This window comes from Pyrgilauda ruficollis, unplaced genomic scaffold (genome assembly GCF_017590135.1).
Source record: "Pyrgilauda ruficollis isolate IOZ18807 unplaced genomic scaffold, ASM1759013v1 scaffold21, whole genome shotgun sequence".
Lineage (NCBI taxonomy): Eukaryota > Metazoa > Chordata > Aves > Passeriformes > Passeridae > Pyrgilauda > Pyrgilauda ruficollis.
The window spans coordinates 8394691-8413189 of NW_024520318.1; the positions used below are offsets into that span (position 1 = coordinate 8394691).

The following is an 18499-nucleotide window of genomic DNA, read 5'->3' on the forward strand; positions in this document are numbered from 1 at the left end:
GGAGGGAGCACACAGCCTCCCACCCGCATGGAACTGGGCTGGGGACAGGTGGCTGCAGCTTTGGAGCATCACGTCTGACAGCAACGGCCCCTGCAGGAGATCGGGGCCAGCGCTGATGGCCAGGCTGATGGGTCAACCCGTGCTCATTCTGAACCATACTGATGGCAATTAACGCTGTGGTACCTTTTCCCTGGCACAGGAGGGCACTGCTGCAGTGCCACCCTCTCTTTCCCTTGGCAAACAGGTTACCCCAACAGCTCCAAGTGCCTCTCTCCCTCCTTACTCACTCATTCCCAGGCAGGGGGAGTTCCTGTCCAGTCCCCATCCCGAGGCCTTTCCCTGCCAAATGCTTCCCAGCATTAGTGATGCCAGGGCTGCAGCTCAGACAGATCAGCCTCTAATCTGGGGAACAGCCTCCGGTTAATTATTCTGTACCCTCTGGGCCATGGCCAGGGTGACTCAGCAAGAGGCAGCCCAAGGCAGCAAAGACCAGCCTCCAGTCCCAAGGGGGACCAGCCTCTGTCCCCAGCAGGGATACCCCACAGGGGAACTCCAGCAGGGGCCAGCTGTGCCCCATCTCCAACTGCAAGACAAGGCCAGGAGGGGCTGATAGAAAAATGCCCTCCCACGTTGGAAGGTGTAGGGGGCACCTGGCACAACACCTCCCAACTGCTGCCCCAAGGATACCACACAGGTTCTGCCACTCATGCCTGTGGGAAAAGGGACATTAGGGGACATCAGGGCTCTGCTTCACAGCCAGGCTGCTGGCAGGGCTGTCCCTTCCACCTCCAGAGACAGCATAGCGGGCAGTGCCAGCAAGGGGAGTCCAGGGGGCCTGGCTCCAGGCACATCCAAGCCCCCTTCACCCTTCCAGCCCTGGAGTGGGGGGTACCTACCTGGCTTGCAGTGACAGGGGAGGCTGGTCCTTGCCCATGCTCAAGGCTGGCACCCCCACACCAGCCCAGACACAAGGGACATAGGAGGGGGGGGTCGGCAACAGCGGCACACGGGGCATTATTTAGCAATGTTCTTTTATTTCCAGTTTTAAGGTGAAAAGATGCCTTTAAATCTTCAATTAAATACTCCATAAAGAAAAAAAAAAAAAAAAGGCAAAAAAAAAATTATTTACAAATTCACGTGACCAGTAATTGAATCCTTGTTTTAATAATTACACATGCGGCTCGTCACATCCGGCGCTCTATAAATACAGGGGACGCGGATGAGGGGGCCGCCCTGTCGCTTGCCCAATTGTGGCCTTAAACGTTTGGGAGGAGGATGGGGGCTTTTGGGGTCGTGGAGGGGACTCAGCCTGGCCCAGAGAGAAGGGGCCACCCCCCCTCCTCCCCGGCACCCTCCCCAGGTGTCAGAGCAGGAGCTGGGGGGGGAATGATTTATATTTAAAATTTAAAAACCATAGAGGGGAGGGGGTCCAGGCAGTGATGGAGGAATAGAGAGAGGACAGGGGAGGGGGAGAAATCACGCTCCTGTCCCCAAACCAAATTTAATAAGTTTATATATATATAATCTCTCTATATTTCATCAAGAAGCGGGGAGAAGAAAGAGGAGGAGGGAGAGGAGGGGAAAGATATGTCCCCATCCCATCCCCCCCTCTCCATGACATGAATCCAGGGGTGCTCTGCCCCACTCCCAGAGACCTGGTGTGCCTGCACTGGGAGGGGGGCGAGGAGGGTCCCCAAGGGGACCCATGGCAGCCACCGCCTCAGTCAGCATCTGTTTATTATCATCATGACAAACTCGTACAGGCCTTACAAACAGAACCAGGACAGAGGAAGAAGAGAGAGGAGAACTGAAAAAGAGAGGGGGGCTGCAAGGGGCACAGCAGGTCCCTCAGCCCTGGCATCAGCAAGTCCATGGGGGCCAGGGGTGGGAAGGGATGGAGTCACTCCCCAGGGTGCCCCGCTCTCTCTCCCCCCTTCCTCCTCCTCCTCCTCACAGCTGCTCAGTTGTTGTCCGACTCATCCTCAGCTTCCCGGAGCCAGGTGAAAAAGGCTGTCACCGATTTGAGAGCCACCCCTTTGCCCTGCTGCTCGGCCGGGTCCTTGCTGGACTCCCACTTGTAGAAAGCCTCCTCCTTGATGACGTCCTCATCGTACAGGGCATCAAAGAACATCCGCAGCAGGTCTGGGGTGGGGGGACAAAGGGGAACCTCTACTGTTCTCCAGCCACCAGCCACCCTGCAGGCGTGGGGACACATTTGCCACCCTCTCCTCAACCCGCCCACACCCACGATACTCACTGGGAGGCTGGTCCAACTTCACCACCAAGGCTTGCAGGGCATAGAGTGCCTGGAGCTCCTTCTGCTCATCCCGCAGGTACTTCTGGAGCAGCTTGGCCTGGTTGCGGATGACCATGGCGTCCACGCGGTACGGGTTCTCAACTGCGGGGCACGGGGCGTGAGAGGGGCAGTGTAGGCAGGGGCACCCCCACCACTCCCACTTCACCCTGGTACTCACAGACAATGGCCAAGTGGCACACAGACGTCATCAGGGCCCTGATAAACGTGTTGGACGAGACCTGCTGCTCGCTCAGGTTGGCCTAGAGGGGGGAGGGTAAAGGATTGTGATCTGGAGAGGGAGCCAAGAGGGAGCCTCCAGACACTCAGGCATTGTGCCCCCACCCTCACCTCAATCCAGTCGTATATTCTTTGGTTGTTCGGGTTCTCCTTCAGCAGTTTGTCCATTTGCTTGCACAGCTCCTCTGAGGTCAGCTCCTTGCGGCTTGGCATGTCTGAGCTGTCCCCCATCGTGTACTCCAATTTCTGGGGAAGCAGGCAGAGAGAGCTGTTGAAGGCAGCACAGGGGACTGCCACTCTCACACTGCCCAAGGTCTGCATATGGCCCACCTCTGCCCCTTGCTGCCACCAAGCCCCCACCTGCTCTGTGACAAATTTGTTGACATCCTGGTCCTCAGGCAGGAATTCCTTCCAGCTCAGGCCCCCATCCCGCCACAGCTTTCCTGCAGTCTTCTGGCCCTGTGGGACAGACAGTCGGTATCAGCACGGCCCTCCAGGAAGGAAGATACTGTGGTTTGGCCATGCCAAACCGATGACCCAGACACTGAGAGGGACGCCCCTCACCATCTTCTCTTGTGGCAGAGGGGTTCAATCCCCACATGCCCACCCAACCCCCAAGTAGGATGCCAGTCCTTGAGACAGCAGCCAGCAGACACACAACCCCCATGCACTTACCATGCCCTTGCACAACAAGCCCAGCACCTCGACCAGCAGCGTGGTGGCCTTCCCAATGGGCACCAGGGGCTTTGTGATCTCCCTGTGGGGCACAAGAGACCTGGGTGAGCTACCTGCCCCAAGGAGGACTCCTGTGCCAGCCCTGCTGAGGAGCACAGCCCTTACCTGAACAGCTCCTCCATGGGGATGCCTTCCTCTTGCAGGATGGGTGTGATGAGCTCAGCCAGGTACAGCCAGATGTGTGGGATGTCAATCTCCATGTCCTCTGCGATCTCCAAGATCTCCCGCAGCCTGAAGAGCAGAGGGAGCTGTCAGGATCCAGCAGTCCCCATACCCTTGGCTAGGAGGGAGCTCAGGATGTCTCAGTGCTGAGTCCTACTCAAGGGAAGGCCAATTCAAAGCCAGGCTGCCCCAGCCCCTCACCCTTTGTAGTACTGCTCCTTGGAGAGCGTGCCTGCCTTCACCAGCTGGCAGAGCAGGGCTCCCATGTGCTCACGGGAGATGGTGCTCCTCTCCAGCGTGGACTCGATGCCATTTTGCACAAAGATGTAGAGAGAGGAGGGGCTGCCCAGCTCCTGCACACACTGCAGGGCCTCCTGCAGGGAAAAGGCAGGGTCAGTACTGCCCTACAGCCAGCTCTGGCTCCCCCGTTCCACATCCAGGCACATGCCCAACAGTGCTACCACACAGGAAGGGAAGCATATAGCATGTCAGAGGAACATGTATGGTCTGTTAGAGTGCTTAGCCACCCCCTTCTCTCACCTTCATGTCATTGATGTGCAGGTATTCCTCTATGATCGCCTTGGATTTCTTCTCCAGTTCCTCTTCCGACAGTGCGGGCTTGGTGGATGTTGCAGGAAGTGTTGGCTCTTGCTTAACTGCAAGAGAAGAGCAAGGATCAGGCATCACCTGGGACAGGCAGAGCTGCAGGTGCAGCCAGACCCTGGGATATGGCCCCTCCCCAGCTCACTGGTCTCTCGGCTCCGGTCCCGTTCCTCTGTCATGCTCGCAGCCTTGCGCACGGCCTCGGGGCCGCTCTGCTTCTCCCGTTCTCGGCTCCTGTCCTCTGTCTCTTTGCTGAAGCTCCTCTTGGTGAGGGCAGACCTGTTCCTGTCTACTCTCTCCCCCCGGTCAAGACGCTCTAGACGGTCACTGCCCTTCTCCGAACGTGACTCCCGATCCCCTCTGTCCCCAGCCTTCTCCGACCTGTCACGGCTGGAGCTGCTCCTGGGTGAGAGAAAGACACACAGCGTGAAGAACCCATCACCACCCTCCCTGACCCCGACTGTAGAGCTGTAAGGTAAGGCTGTGCCACTCCAATCCCCACCTCTTCTAGCACTTGACCATTCTTGGGGGAAAACTTTTTCCCTATTTCCTCCCTGTTCCAACTCATACTCTTTTCCTTTTACTCTGCTCCTTGGCACGGCTGAGCATGGCTGCCTACCTTTGTTCTACCCACACCTTCCTTCTGATGCAAACTGTGGCGAAGCGCCCCTCTGTTTTCCTCTTCTCCCAAACAAATCCAAACTCCAGCTCTCTTTGGGGACCTTGCACTCCCACCCATTAATGTCTACCCAAGGACCCCCAGGCCAGACCAAGCACTTGGGTTGGTCACCCAAGTGTCAAACAGTAGGGAGGACACCCAGGGTGAGGTCAACCTTCCTGGCCACAAGGATTCACCACTGACTCTGAGCTCCCTCAAGGCATCATTTTGTCACAGGGCAAGTCCAGATACTCTAACTTGCCTATGCATTGATCAACCGCAAGACTGAATCAGGGGCTCTCCCTCAACCCCACACACCCATCCACCAAGGCAGGGCTGGCCCCTCACCTCTGCACCACACGGCGGGACTCTGAGCTCTCGGCAGGCATTGACTGCTGGAGCGCTGAGAAGCGGTTCAAGGTGCTCGTGGCTGGTCGCCCTGAATCAGATGCTGGGTGTGAAAAGAGGGAAGTCTCAGAGTTCGGCAACTCCCTTGTAGAGGAACTGCCAGGGGAAGGATCACCCCTCCCACTCTGTCCCACAGCATGCAGCCAGTCCCACACTGCCTACCTGAATCTGCGGGCTTCGCGCCAGACCCTCCGCTGCTGCCTTTGCCCCAGCTCAGCCGCCCACCCGGTGCAAAGAGCTGGTTATTGGAGTCGATGGATCCAGGCTGCAGGTGGAGAGAGAGACAGTCAGACCTGATCCCCCCCACTAAGGCAGGACCTAGGCCAGGCAGCCAGCTCGGCTGCCACACCACACCCCCAGCCTCACCTTGGTGATCTTCGTTAACCGACTAGTGTCAATGGGCCGGTTGCCCTTGCTGATGGGCACCGTGTTCCAGCCATCATCTGCAACCAGGCTACTGCGCCCTGAGCACAAGAGGGACAGTCGTAAGGTGCAGACCAGCCTTGAGCAGAGTCCAGCAGGAGCAACCCATTCGTAGCAAACTCAAGTGCCCCCAAGCCCAGACACTCACCACCAGAGGATGGCCCAGGGGGTCCTCTCCTCTTGTCCTTTGACATGAGCTGCTGCACTTTGATGTGTTCCCGATGCTCCTCCATTTCTGCTTCCTTGTGGATCTGATCGATGGTTTTGGGGCCCTGGTCTCCTCGCCGCGGCACCCAGCTATTCTGCAGAGGGCCGGGAAGGAGGGAAGAGGGAACTGAGATGGCTGAAAGATGGAGGGAAAGGGATTCCCCCTCCCAGCCATCCCACTCTCAAAGTTTCAGACTGATCTCCTGCCTCAGCCATCACCGCTCTCCATGTGTTGTGGCAGCTTTTGGCACAAAAAGGCTCAGGTTCCAGAGCCCCCCTGCATTAAACAGCCGCCAATTACTGTGTGCCCACTACCACTACCATGATAACCAAGAGCAGGGGCTAGCATGGTGTCTCTGGGGCTGGCCACAACTCACATACCCACCTCTCCCTAGAGGGGACACATGGATTGCTGGCACTCAGGAGGACAGCAACTCCAAGAGACCAAACAGCAGTCCCCAGGCAGTTGCATTCCATGAACCTTACCCTTCTTAGGTCAATCACATCTTGCAGCATGAAACGGATTCGGGATGATGTCTTTTTCTCTTTGATGATCTTCTCCATCTGATTGAAGTACTGATCCATCCTGGGCTATAAAGGGACAGAGCCATGGTCACATTCCTCCTAAAGGTAAGGGAACAGGCAAGTAGGGCAGGGCAAGGAGTACCTTGGCTTTCTCGAAGTCCAAGTCCTTGCCAATAGTCGTAAGCAGGCGGCAAAGGCACTCAAGAGACTCCTCATCGTGGTTTTTGAGCAGCTTCACCACGCAGTCATGCATAATGGCCTCTGTCAACATCTTCAGTTTGAAGAGCTCTCCAATGAACTTGATGTTGCCCAGGGATCGTCGTCGGGCCTTGTCCCGCGCCTCCTCCAGCTCATCCTTCATGCGCGCCTTCTCCTCGGGCTGCACGAAAAGCCCAGCAGGCCAGTTCAGTGTCCAGAGCCAGCCCAAGGACACCCACGCCAGCCCTCAGCAGCAGACTCCCACCACAACTCACAGCACTGGCATCATCCATCTCCTTCTGCCGCTTCTCAAAGATCTCATCATCATCCTTGTCCTTCTCAAACTCCTTCTGGCAGCGGTTGAGCAGCAGCTTGCGGAAGTTCACAGTCACTGTGGGCTTGTCTGTTGTGGGCACTTTAAGCTGCAGGGAGAAGTACAACCCAGAGAAAGAGCATGAGTTGTGTCTCCCCCAAAAGCTGGGCAGCTAAGGTGGCACTACTCAAATCAGGCAAAAGCCATCCTACAACACTGTAATGCCCTGCTGAGACTCTGAACTTGGTCCTCCATCCACACACCCCAGTTTCCCTGCTCCACATGGAAGGACCTGCACACTACTAAGCTCAGCTGAGATGGCCAAAAACACCTTGCCCGCTCAGCAGGAGACCACCCAGCTTCTGCTCACCCCCATAAGGCAACGGCACATGTTAGCATAGGCAACAGAGAAGTTTGGCTCCGAGATGGCCTTCTCGAAGACGAGGTCGATGACACCCTTGAGCCGCTCCTCCGTGTCGATGGACAACTCCATCACCTGCTTCATCAGTTGCTGGAACATCTGGGGTGTCAGCTTGTTGAGGATGCTGCGGACACGGCGGAGCAGTTCCTGCAAGAGCAGCAGGGTCAGCAAGAGCTGGGCACCCTTCCCCCAGGCCCTTCGAGTGCCTGCCCCCGCCCAGCTCCCACCTGTGTCTTGATATTCTCAGGATCCTCCTCCTCGGAAGCACGTTTGCTGCTGGGTTTCCAGGCCTTCTCGGCCTTGTTCAGCTTGACATCCTCATTGAGGGACACAGTAGCAATGATTTTGCGGGGCTCCTTCCTCTGGCTCTGCTGGGAGCGGCGGGGACCCAACCCTGAGGGCTGAGACATGGAGAAGAAACTCAGCTCTCTGCTCTGGGACCACATGAGCTGGCTCCCAGATGTCCCCAGTCCACCTACTCAGATCCTCAACTCCATCATGGACATCAGTGGCCCAGACACAGCGGCTCGAAAGCTTGATCATCACAGAGAGGCAGAGCAGGATGGCAGGAATGAAGTGAGGAGATACTCACCAGGCCCCGGTTGCCCATGACAGGCCGGCCAAGGTTGGCGAAGGAAGGGGTGAAGTCAGGGCTGCAGTTCATGCTACTGATGCGGATGGGGTCGATTGCCCGCAGTGGGGTTTTGTTGGCCTGCGAAGGTACACACGGCTGAGGATGCCCGGGGGCAGAGGAGCGGGATGGATCCATCCCCCAGCCTCAGCGCCGGGACAAGGAACTGGAAAAATGGCCCCAGAGGTGCCCCCACACCCACCAAACCCAGGCTCATGGGTCACTGCAGATGCAGCAAAGGACCCTGAGCACAAAATTAAGTCCCTGCCCCGCCTTCACAAGGCACAAAGAGGAGCCAGATCCCCACCTAACCACCACCCACAATTCCCAAATTTCCAGGGCCGCACCGACCTTGTCCAGCACCACATCTGTGATCTGGGGCAGCCCCTCAGGTTTCTGCATGCTGGCAAAAATGAACTGGAAGCCCAGCAGGAACTCCCGGTCATATCGCTTCTTCTCCTCAGGGTTCAATGGCTTCCATTGCTCTGCAGTGGGGGGCAAGAGGGAGACTCTGATGTGGCCTGTCCCATATTCTCCACCTTGAGCTGTGGCAGGTCTGGGTCCACACAGGGACAAGCGAGGTGAGATGTAGACAACCACAGAACTGCCCCAGCCTGGTACACCATAAGCAAAACCATGCACGCCTAGAAAGCCTGATACCACCAGCTCCCTGCCTCCTGCCAAGACCCTTGTGTTGGGAACTCTGTTCTGCCCCCGTGCCAAGCTTGGGGACAAGATGGGAGGAGAATGTGAAATTTAGGACAGCGGGACCATGCCACCCACACCTTCCCCACTGCTGGGTCCAGAGGTGGTGGCTGCCAGCAGAGGACTGTGCCCAGGCACAGCTCACCTTCCTTGTAGCCATACTTCTGGCCAGCAGCCTTGCCCTTCTCCGGGGCCAACTTGTCTTCCTTCTCCTCCCACGTCTCTTCCGACTCTTCCTGTGGACGGGCAGGAGCCACATCCTCTGCTTCACTGGCAGGGGCAGACACAGGGGGCTTGTTCTCCACCTCCGAGGCACTATCACCAATCTGAGACTGCAGCAGGGGGGACAGGGACAGCAGTCACCCACACGAGCCTGTTCCTGTCCCCTTCACCCCACTCCTCGGTGTCCACCCCACCTCAGATCCTCATTACCATCACAGAGCATCAGTGGCCCAGACACGATGGCACAAAGCAGAGTTCATCACAGGAGGAGATGGGACACAGGGTGATCCCCAGACACCCCAGGACACTCACCTCTTTAAAGGCATCCAGCAAATCACCTACTGCCTCCTTCTTGTTCAGCTCCTTCATCCTTCGTTTCTTCTTTGGCACCGACATGGCGACTGGGAGGAGAGGCAGGAAGGTGAAAGACAGGAACCCTCCCAGTCCCCAGCACCCTGACAATAACTATGGGGTCACCAGCAAGGCCCCAGTAACAGCAGGTGAGCTTCAAGATGGAGCCACAGGGATGTTGTCCTGCCACCCCATAACAGCCCCCATCCCCAAACACACCCCGGTTTACCACGTGCCTCGTCAAAGCCTCCCATCCACACCAATGCCCTGGTGCGTGCTCCCCATCCTGTCAGAGGATCCCTGCACACACTGCTCTACAGGCAGCCCTTACAGGGACACTCCCATACAAATCTCCGATCCCATACACACTCCCCTCCCTGGCACCCCTATACACCAGCCCATACATGTGCTCCCCAGAAACATATCTGCCCCCAGGCTGCCCTCCTAGAGCACCCCTGCATCCCCACCCAAGGCACTCTATATAAACACATCCTGTGAACCCATCTTCCCCATCACTCCTATGTAACCCCAACACTGCTGTGCAAGGCGCTTAAAGAAAAAAAGAGAAACCCCAACACATCTCCAGGGCACTTTCCCACTTTCCTCAATTACCCCTGTGTACTTGCACACCCCTACACAGCATGCCCTACATCTTCCCTGCCAATCCTCCACCTCCCAGTGTCCTCAGTTACTGGGGGCAATCCTCAGATACCACCCTGATACATCACCCTACATCCCTGTGTAAGACATCACATAAAACAGACTTCCATTCCCCGTGACATTCCCCACACAGAGCCCTCTATATCCACCCCATATATCACCACATAGATGTACTCCCCAGACATCTCCCTGATCCCACCACCCACAGACACCTTGTCCCTCTCAGCATCCCATACCTACACATCCTCTATACCTAACCACATCTCCCTCTCCAACACCCTCCCTGTACCTCATGCCATGTGATGCTCCCCACCACCCAACACCCACCCTGGGGCACCCTGCAGCCCAGCATTCCCAACCTTGTGCGGTCGCCTCTGAGATCTGCGAAGGGGCAGGGGCTGGGCTCAAGCTTCGCTCCTGGGTCTCACCAGGGCCTTCACTCTCTTCCTCCTCCTCCTCTGCAGGTGGGGAGGCAGGGGTGCCAGGCTGGGCTGGCTCCTCAGACTCTGAGATAGGGCTGACATCCGACTCGGGCTGCTCCTCACTCGGCTCCACTTTGCTGGTGCCCTCCACACCATTGGGTAGGGGCAGCTCTTCAGGCTGGGCAATGGGGGAGTCCAGGGTGGGCCCAGGCACCGGCTCAGAGACCGGCACTGGCTGGCACACGGGCGCCTCAGGGACCGTCTCAGGCGTCTCCTCCAAAACCCCATTGGCCTCAGCAGTAGGCTCGGGGCAGGGCTCTTCCCGGGGCGGTGGGGGGCTGGGGGAGGCGGGTTTGGCAGGCGCTTCAGGAGCCTGTGGTACAACGGGTGGTGGCGACGGTGCAGCCGGCACCAAGGGCACAGCTGGCATCGAGGGAACAACGGGCACCGGCGGCACCTCAGGGGGCACAGGCTCCTGCAGGCTGGGCTCTGGGAGGGGAATAGCAACCTCCTCCTCCTCTTCCTCCTCCTCCTCCGCAGCCACCGTGTCCATGTTGGGCGCGGGCACAAGGGGCAGCTCCGCAGCCCCTGGCACTGTAGTGATGGCGCTTAACGTCTTTTGCGGGTCAGGTGGCGCCTCGCCCTGCTCCGCTTTCGTGTCCGTGTCCACAGGAGGCTCCATTGGCACCAGCGTCACAGGCGAGAGCACCACGGGCTCCACCTCGGGGATCAGGGGAGGGGGAGGAGACGGGGATGCCGACTTGCTGGGCTCCAGGGAGACGGGCTTGCTCACCACCAGCGCAGGCTTCGGGCGGTCATCTGCAAGGCGGATGGCAATAACGGATGACCCTCTGATTTTCTGCTTGTCCCACATTCCTCCCCAGATCCCTCTATCTTCAGGAGACACAGGGACAGATATGCCAAGCCACATCACAAATGTTGGATGGGGACAGCAGAGGTCCTCCAGTGCCCAGAGGACAGCCAAGTATACAGTCCCCCCATAAACTTCCTGCATCCAGCAAGGTCCCCAGGTATGCAGGGATGGTCTCTCACCCCACAAGCCTCAGGAGAACTACGGAACAGTGGGACTGACATTTCACATCCTGCATAGACAACACCACGGAACCGTGCTGCAGCCATGCCAGCTGGCACACCCAGCCATGGCACGGGCACTTACCGGGCCGGACAATAACTGCTACATGGGGGGTCTCTCCATTGGCCTGGGGCTCCAAACCGCTTCCAGCCTGAGGGGACAAAGAGGGAGTTGAAGAGGGCATGTGCACTTCCCTCTGCCACAGCTGTGATGTCAGGGGGTCCACTTACCTGTGGAGGGGTGGGGGTGGATGAGGTCCTTGCTCCAGACATAATTTCTTCTGTAATGTCTTTGCCGCCTTGGTTGGGGTCTCGTATTCGGATCTGTCCAATTATCAGAGCAGAGGGAGAAGCTGTTGCCAGAGTGCAGGACACAACACACAGGCCACCCCCTTTCCATGAGCCCAACACCCCACAGGACACCCTTCTCCAAAGGGAAAAGGAAGGTACAGTCACTGCAGTGCCTGTCCTGGCCACGCAGTTTGGGGAACAGTGGGTGCCACACCCCCTCACCAGAGAGCACAGTGTCCCACAGACAGTGGCCTGTTCCAGTGCCTTGCAAATCATCGCAACAGGCAGCTGGAGCCAGCAGGTCCCCAGGCCACTGCCCATCTCCAGAAGTGGGGGGACCCCAATATATCACTGTGCCGGCTCAGGGGTTGCAAGGACGCCCCCTCATTTTGGGGACAATACAGGGGACTAGCCTCAGTACACAGAAACCACAGTGAGCTCTGTGCCACCCCAGGCACACCCTATATGCCCACAGCCTTACTTGCCCCATGTCTGCCATGGGTGCAACACAAGCTATAGGGCACCCTGCTGCGGGGTGACTGGAGGGGGACACATGGGTCTGGCAGGGACTACAGCGCAGGGCAAAGCGCAGCCACAAGTCTTGTCCTCTCTACCTTCTGAACACGACCTGCTCCCAGAACACCAAGTGCAGAGCTCAACCCACCTCTGATGACAAAATGCCAGCATCCCACCTCCCAGTGGCAACCCCTGCCTCCCAGCACAGGGCCATGCCGGCAGCCACCCGGCTCCCCGCTATAAATAGGCCCCATGCGAGGCCTCTGAGCACCGGCATCTCCGGGAGCAGACAGCAGTTGGCAGCCGCGGCACCCCCGCCCTCCCGGGAGCTGTGACTCAGCACAACGCTGCCCGCCGGGACGACCAAGGTCGCCAGCACCCACCGTGCACCCCAGTTCCCTCGCTAAGCCCTCCAGACTATGGGGAAACAACCCTGTGCCAACCCTTTTCCCTGGCATGCCGCACCACGTCCCATCCCACACACCACCAGCACCTGGGGCTGACACCATCCCCCTCCTGTACACCCTGAGCACACCCTCTTGCACATGAGTACCCCCCATGCCTGGAGGCAGATGGCTCCTTACCGTCTTGCGTTCTCGTTTTGGGGGGATCGGTGGTTGCTGGCTCACAATGACCTGGGCAGTGGGGACCCCCGCTGGGAACTGCTGCACCCCCTGCGCCGGGTAATACGCACCCGCTGAAGGAGAGGAGACAGCGTCAGACCGGCCAACCCAGATCCTCCAAGCCTGTCCTGAGGACTCCCTGATCTCCCAAACACAGGGGTCTGTCAGGAGCCCGAAGAGCCCTTGCTGCTCTGCAGCGAACCCCCATCGCATCCGGCCTGGATTGTCCCAACCCGCCTGACAGGCCTGACCGAATTCCTTCCCTGTGAAGCAGAGAGCGTCCCCGCGCCACCCCCACGCCCAGCCAGGCCCCGCAGGCATCCACCATGCCCACCAGCTCCACGCCACCAAGAGCCCTGCTTGGACACTCGGCCATGTCAGGTACAGGCGTCCTGGCTCTGCAGCGGCTGCCTTCCTGCCTGCACTCTTATCTCCCCAGGGCCAGCACCAGCCCGAGGGCGGCACCAGGCAGCCTCCATTCACACCCAGGCTGAGGGGCTCAGGCTCCCCGTGCAGCCCGAGTCCCTAGCAAGCCCAGCCCAGAGGAAGGATCTGTGCTGAGGGACAGAGGCAGAGCTGGACCCCATCCAGGGCTGGCACAGCCCTCAAGAGGTGCTCCACTCCTCCCAGAGCATCCGTGAGCATCACCCCAGAGCAGTGCCACAGGGATATGGGTGTGTTGGGACAGGCACAACTGGGTCCTGGCCCCCTCTGGCTCCAGCACGTTCCCTGCTGCACTGACCCTGAAAGTCAACCAAGGTGCTCTGGTGACTGCCTCATCCCTGAGTCAGGGACCCTCCCTTTGCTCAGGGGACTCACAGGGACGCTGAATGGACCTCACACATCAGGATGGGCTGGACTTAGGGGGAAGGAAGGAGACCCTGAGCTGCCTAGCCCTGAAGACCAGACAGGAGACCCCATCTGATTCATTTGTCAAGGGTGACACCATGTCAGGTCACCCTACCAGTCCTGCGGGCAAGAGGCAAGTGCTGCCAGCTTCCCCAGGAAGAGCCACAGCAGCCCCAAAGCAGAGGCTGGGGGTACACCCGTCCTGGAACCCCAAAGAGATACCCAGGGCATGTCCCAGGGCAGTGCACAAAGGTGCAGCAGCGTCCTGGCCCAAGCACCGGAGACAGCCACAGCCAGGGGCCACCTCCCTCCTCTGAGGGGCTGGCTGGGCCCTGAGACAAGAGGGAGGGAGGCCGGGCACGTACCTGGCTCAGGAGAAGCCCATCTCTGCCCTGGTTATGCTTTGCTGCTGTGCCGGGGCCAGGCCAGAGGCCTCGGCTCACATTTCTGTGTCTGCTGGGCCTCCCGGGGCCAACCAAGCCTAAATATAGTCACAGCCCGGGTGGCCACATGCGAGCAGGGGGAAGGAGGAGGGGCTGCTCACATCACACTCCCCAAGCACCAGGAGGGGGCAGGCACGGAGCACCCCGGCTCAGCTCCTGGGGAGCCGGAGCTGAGGGGGGTCAGCAAGCACGCAACTGCTCACCACCTTGACAGCAAGTGAGGGGGAGCAGGGGATAAAGTCTGCCCCAGCCCTCCGCCAGCAGAGTTAAATATTAAACAGCCCCAATTTGGAACAGGACAGGGGTGAGTGGACTGGTACAAATGGACCAGCGGGACATGATGTGCTGCTGGGCAACAAGCAACTGTCCCCAAAACAGCCTGCAGTGGAGTCACAGTGTCAGACCCAGTCAGCTGTGTTCAGCTTGGCAGGACACACAGAGGCCAGGGGAGCAAAAAAAATGGGGAAGTGCTGGGACTGAAAGGGCACCGGGGAGCAGAGAAACCCCTCTGTCTGTACCGTAAGTCCCGAACTCTGTGGGGCTGGCTCCAGGATAAAAACTAGGGGCGCCAGGTTGGACCGGGTACTGTTGGGTCGGGACAACGTATGTGGAGCGACCCTGAAATAGGAGAGAAGAAAAAAAAAGTCAGTCAAGTCCCCTGCAGAGCACAGACATAGCCCCAAAACACTGACTGTGTTTGTAACCCCAAACCTGACTGTGAACTAGTTGGACACCAGGGCAATGAGCAGGAGACAGGCAGAGTAGACACCAGGTGCCTCAGAGAACTGTTGGGGAGGGGACCAGTACTGCCTGCTGCCTCTCTACAGAGCCAGCAGCATCCTGCTCAAATCAGTGGGTGCTTAGGGTCTCAGGACCCCTTCCACCCCCCCAAAACAGACCTGAGCTCCAAGCCCAGGCAACACCTCCCACCGGTGCCCATGCCAACCCCCTCCCACAGAACCCAAAGCATAGCCCTCACCTGTCCGGGAATGTAATAGGCTCCTTGGGAAGGTGTGTAGGATATCTGGGAGGGTATCATCATCACCTGGGAAGCAGCTGGATACACATGGGCAGGAGGGCCGGGCCGAGCCGTCGTGTTACTCTGCACGCGGGACGCACTGGCGGGAGGCTGTGCCCTGTTCTGGTAGAAATGCTTGGGGAGAGACGGGGCAAACCATCAGCAGGAGCTCCAGCACCTTCATCCACCACCACCGCACACCAGGGGAGACACCAGCCCCCCCACTCTGCCGGGATGCAGCAGAGCCTCGGCAGCCCACAAGGCCACCCCCCACCCCGGCACCATCCTGTCCCCACGCACCTGCGGGGCCGCCTGAGTCCACCCGACCCAGCTCATGCCCGGCGCGGCCCCGGCCCAGCCCTCCCGGGGCCGGCAGCTCCAGCGCCCGGGGCCGGCCACGGCCGCACGCAGCTCGGCGGCGGCGGGTCCCGGCGTGCTCTGCACCGGCTCCCGGCGCCCGCGGTGGATGCTGGGACCTGTAGTCCCGCCATGCCGGAGCCGGACAACATGTGGAGCTCCGTATTCCCACCCCGGCCAATGCCGCTCATCCCGACCCAGCTTGTCTGCCGGACAAGAGCATCCCCGCGAGCAGCAGCTCCAGCCCAGCGACAAGTGGGCAAGGAAGGGTCCTCGCACGCACCCCCGGGGCAAGGAGAAAGTGTTACCTGAAGAGACCTGAATCCTCCCTGTTAGCAAGCGCACGCATACAGAGGGAAAGGGGGAAAGAGAGAGACAGGAGTTACTGGCACTGGGACAGGGATAGCAGAGGAATGGACAAGAGGTCAGGGAGCCCTTTGCCCTACGCCCAGATCCCAAATATACTGAGGTCCCCCTGTAGGGACCTCCCAAGGGGCAGGGATGGGTCTGATGAGCTCCCAGACAGCACAGCCAAGGATGTCACCAGATCTGTCCCCAGCAGCTCCTCCACACAAGAGGGCTGATGGAGGTCCAGAACCTTGCACATCACTGCAGGACCTTGGGAGACCAAGCAAAGCAGGGAGGAAGATGAGGAAGGGCACAGGCAGAAGCAACAGCCTGGGCCAGAGTTACCCAGGCATAGCCACATGCTGCAGGCTTCATGCAAGGAGGAAACTGGGGAGACACTGCAGAGAAACCTACCCAAAGTCGAGCAGGCATCCCGCACGTTCCCCAGACCAGCCAGTCCCCAGAGTCCAGGGTCCCCACATGCTCCCCAGCACCCTCATGCCCAAGGTGGGTGTTTCTGTGCAGTGTCGGGGAAGGGTGTTCAGCATGCAGGGCAGGGGAAGCGGGTTAGTACCTGCTGGTGAATAGCCCGAGGCCCTGCTGGAAACTGAGAGAGGAGGAAAGGGAGGTTTGGGGCAGGGGAGGAAGGAGAGAAGAGCAGTCACTCTGTGGGCATCCTTATTGGAGGAGCCTGCCCTCCCACCCCAGGGCCAGGAGGTCCTCAGGTGGCAGTCGTGGTCCAGATCATGGGCTCATTCCCCCTTCACAGGCACACACCAGGCCTGAGGGGGACCACAGTGCTCCTAACACCCCTGGGTTCCATGGCAGTGTGGGCTACTCAGCCAGGAAGCGGAAAGCTGCTGGATACCCCTTACCACCCTCTGCAGCTCTGGACAAAATCCTTACCTGGCGCGGCTGAGAAGGCGTATTCATTTGTGAGGTCGGTGCCGGGTTAAAAACCACAGGTGCCGTCTGACCAGGTGGGAACGTCGGCTGGAAGAAGGTAGGGAGAGAAAGAGATGGTACCACAGCCCTTGGCACCAACTGGGGAGGCAAATCTGGGTCCCCCAGCCCTGCAGGGGATGGTTACCTGCGGCAGTCCGGGAGAAGGGGCAGGGTGCGGGGCAGTCGGGGCTCCTCCTGTGGGCTGTGGAGCTTTGTTCATTTCATGGGGTTGTGCATAAGGACCCCCTCGCTATCTGCAGGAACAGGGACAGTGGACATAAGCTGGAGATAGCAGCACCCCAGGCATCTGTCCCCTGTCCACGTCAGCCCTAAAGTCTGCAAGTCTCCAGCCCCACAGCCTACCAGTGTAAAGCCAGGCATCAGCCATGCCCCACAGACAGCATCCCACCAAGGCACAGACCCCCAGCCACCTCATCCTGCCCCACTGGGACACTGGAAAGATGGGGTAGGTACTGCCAAGTAACCCAGCCTGAGCAGATCTCACACCCTTCAGAGCAGACCCCTCTACTTGCCCCAAACCCAACCATGCCCACCAGCAGGACTGACCCACCCAAGGTGACCCCACAAAGCCTGTCTGGGCCCTAAACAAAAATGGGCACCAGCATCCATGATTTGCCACCAGCACCTAGGCCACCACTAACTCCGGGGGGCTGGGTGGGCCGGCGGCACCCCGGCGTCAGCCGTGCCCAGCTCCACCCCGGCTGACCTACTAAGCGCTTCCCCCGGCCGGCCAAACCTGTTCCTGCCGGTGGCGCCGGGTCCCCAGTGTACACCACAAACGCCTACCAGGGAAGGCAGGGAGCAGCTCCCATGTCCCCCCACGCCACCGACACTCCTGCCCACTGCCCTGCCCAGGGGAGTCTGCAGCCCCCCACCACCGCCAGCACCCAGGCAGCCCGGACACCCTCCCGGCTGTCCCAGGAAGGACTTGGCAGCCAGTGCCGCTCTCCCCGCCCCAGTGCAAAGGCCGCCGGGGCAGGAAGGAGAGGCAGTACCCCGCACACTGCCGGGGGTCCCCTGCACCCCACAGCACCCAGCAAGCCCGTTGCCGGCCAGACACACAAGGGAGCAGCCCTGGTGCCTCCTGTAATCTGACGCCTGGACGCGTCAGCACTGCCGGCCCCCAGCCCCGCTGCGGGCACTGCCCGACACGTCCCACCAACACTGCGAAATGGGGCACCCCAATCCTCCCAGGAATGGAGTGGTATGGGGGTGGGGTGCCACCCCATCAGAGGGATCCCCCGGGCCACAACCCCAGTAGAGATGGGCCCTGCCAGGGTTTCAGGAGGTGGCAGGGGCTGGGTTGCACCCCCAGTGCTCCCCGCGGGCCCCAAGCACCTGGCACAGACAGCCAGCTTAGCTTAGGCCTTGAGACCGATCACCCCTAAACAGAGGAGGAGGATTGTCTCACAGGGGACAGGGACACCCGGGGACAGCCAGACCTGGTCTCCTCCACCAGACAAAACCGGGAGCGAGCAGGATACTCACCCCCCCGCGGGAAAAACCTGGGCCGGCTGAGCGGGCCTGCAGAGACCGTTCATCCGACTGACTGGGAGAGAGGAGGGAGGGGGGAGAGAGAGAGAAAGAGAGATCAGGCCGAGCCCCGCGGGGAGAGCCCGGCCTGGCCCCGGCTTTGCACTGGCCCGGGTAGCCCAGCAGGGCTGGGGAATTCGGGTTCCGTCCCGGGGGGACAACGGGGCACCGCCGCGGCTGTTTGTAATCGCAGTCGCCGCCGCCGCCTCTCCTGCGCCGGGAGCGGCCGGGCCGCGGCCTGTGCTGGGCCCGCCGACGGGGCGGGGGGTCCCTGCCCGTGGGGGGG

The 18499-nt window shown here is 59.8% G+C and overlaps 1 protein-coding gene and 2 non-coding genes across 11 annotated transcripts in view; all 3 read right to left on the reverse strand.

The window, feature by feature from the left end:
* Positions 1 to 1148: 1148 nt before the first annotated feature.
* The window catches only part of EIF4G1 (eukaryotic translation initiation factor 4 gamma 1), an 18147-nt gene continuing 796 nt past the window's right edge, over positions 1149 to 18499 (reverse strand). The window contains exons 2-34 of one of the 9 annotated variants that reach the window (XM_041467666.1): positions 18169 to 18229; positions 16805 to 16913; positions 16621 to 16707; positions 15675 to 15695; positions 14971 to 15144; positions 14510 to 14609; positions 12661 to 12773; positions 11501 to 11593; positions 11355 to 11421; positions 10115 to 10996; positions 9057 to 9145; positions 8668 to 8854; positions 8169 to 8302; positions 7779 to 7898; positions 7414 to 7587; positions 7136 to 7333; positions 6728 to 6874; positions 6397 to 6633; positions 6216 to 6320; positions 5671 to 5824; positions 5466 to 5563; positions 5262 to 5364; positions 5040 to 5142; positions 4179 to 4435; positions 3971 to 4086; positions 3632 to 3804; positions 3374 to 3499; positions 3209 to 3290; positions 2894 to 2992; positions 2645 to 2779; positions 2475 to 2556; positions 2258 to 2398; positions 1149 to 2142 (exon numbers count right to left, since the gene is read on the reverse strand). In XM_041467666.1, the coding sequence (XP_041323600.1) occupies positions 1961 to 2142; positions 2258 to 2398; positions 2475 to 2556; positions 2645 to 2779; positions 2894 to 2992; positions 3209 to 3290; positions 3374 to 3499; positions 3632 to 3804; positions 3971 to 4086; positions 4179 to 4435; positions 5040 to 5142; positions 5262 to 5364; positions 5466 to 5563; positions 5671 to 5824; positions 6216 to 6320; positions 6397 to 6633; positions 6728 to 6874; positions 7136 to 7333; positions 7414 to 7587; positions 7779 to 7898; positions 8169 to 8302; positions 8668 to 8854; positions 9057 to 9145; positions 10115 to 10996; positions 11355 to 11421; positions 11501 to 11593; positions 12661 to 12773; positions 14510 to 14609; positions 14971 to 15144; positions 15675 to 15695; positions 16621 to 16707; positions 16805 to 16879 (4854 nt within the window). In that variant the 5' untranslated portion in view covers positions 16880 to 16913; positions 18169 to 18229 and the 3' untranslated portion in view covers positions 1149 to 1960. Of the gene's footprint in view, positions 2143 to 2257; positions 2399 to 2474; positions 2557 to 2644; positions 2780 to 2893; positions 2993 to 3208; positions 3291 to 3373; positions 3500 to 3631; positions 3805 to 3970; positions 4087 to 4178; positions 4436 to 5039; positions 5143 to 5261; positions 5365 to 5465; positions 5564 to 5670; positions 5825 to 6215; positions 6321 to 6396; positions 6634 to 6727; positions 6875 to 7135; positions 7334 to 7413; positions 7588 to 7778; positions 7917 to 8168; positions 8303 to 8667; positions 8855 to 9056; positions 9146 to 10114; positions 10997 to 11354; positions 11422 to 11500; positions 11594 to 12660; positions 12774 to 13033; positions 13216 to 13913; positions 14033 to 14509; positions 14610 to 14970; positions 15145 to 15309; positions 15574 to 15674; positions 15696 to 16620; positions 16708 to 16804; positions 16914 to 18168; positions 18230 to 18499 lie in introns of those variants that run through there. The other 8 variants (XM_041467665.1, XM_041467663.1, XM_041467664.1 and 5 more) reach the window with 8 other exon arrangements.
* On the reverse strand, positions 7662 to 7736 carry LOC121353872. The gene has a single exon (XR_005955204.1). It is a non-coding gene; the product is annotated as a small nucleolar RNA SNORD66 (small nucleolar RNA).
* Positions 8936 to 9012, reverse strand: LOC121353880. The gene has a single exon (XR_005955211.1). It is a non-coding gene; the product is annotated as a small nucleolar RNA SNORD66 (small nucleolar RNA).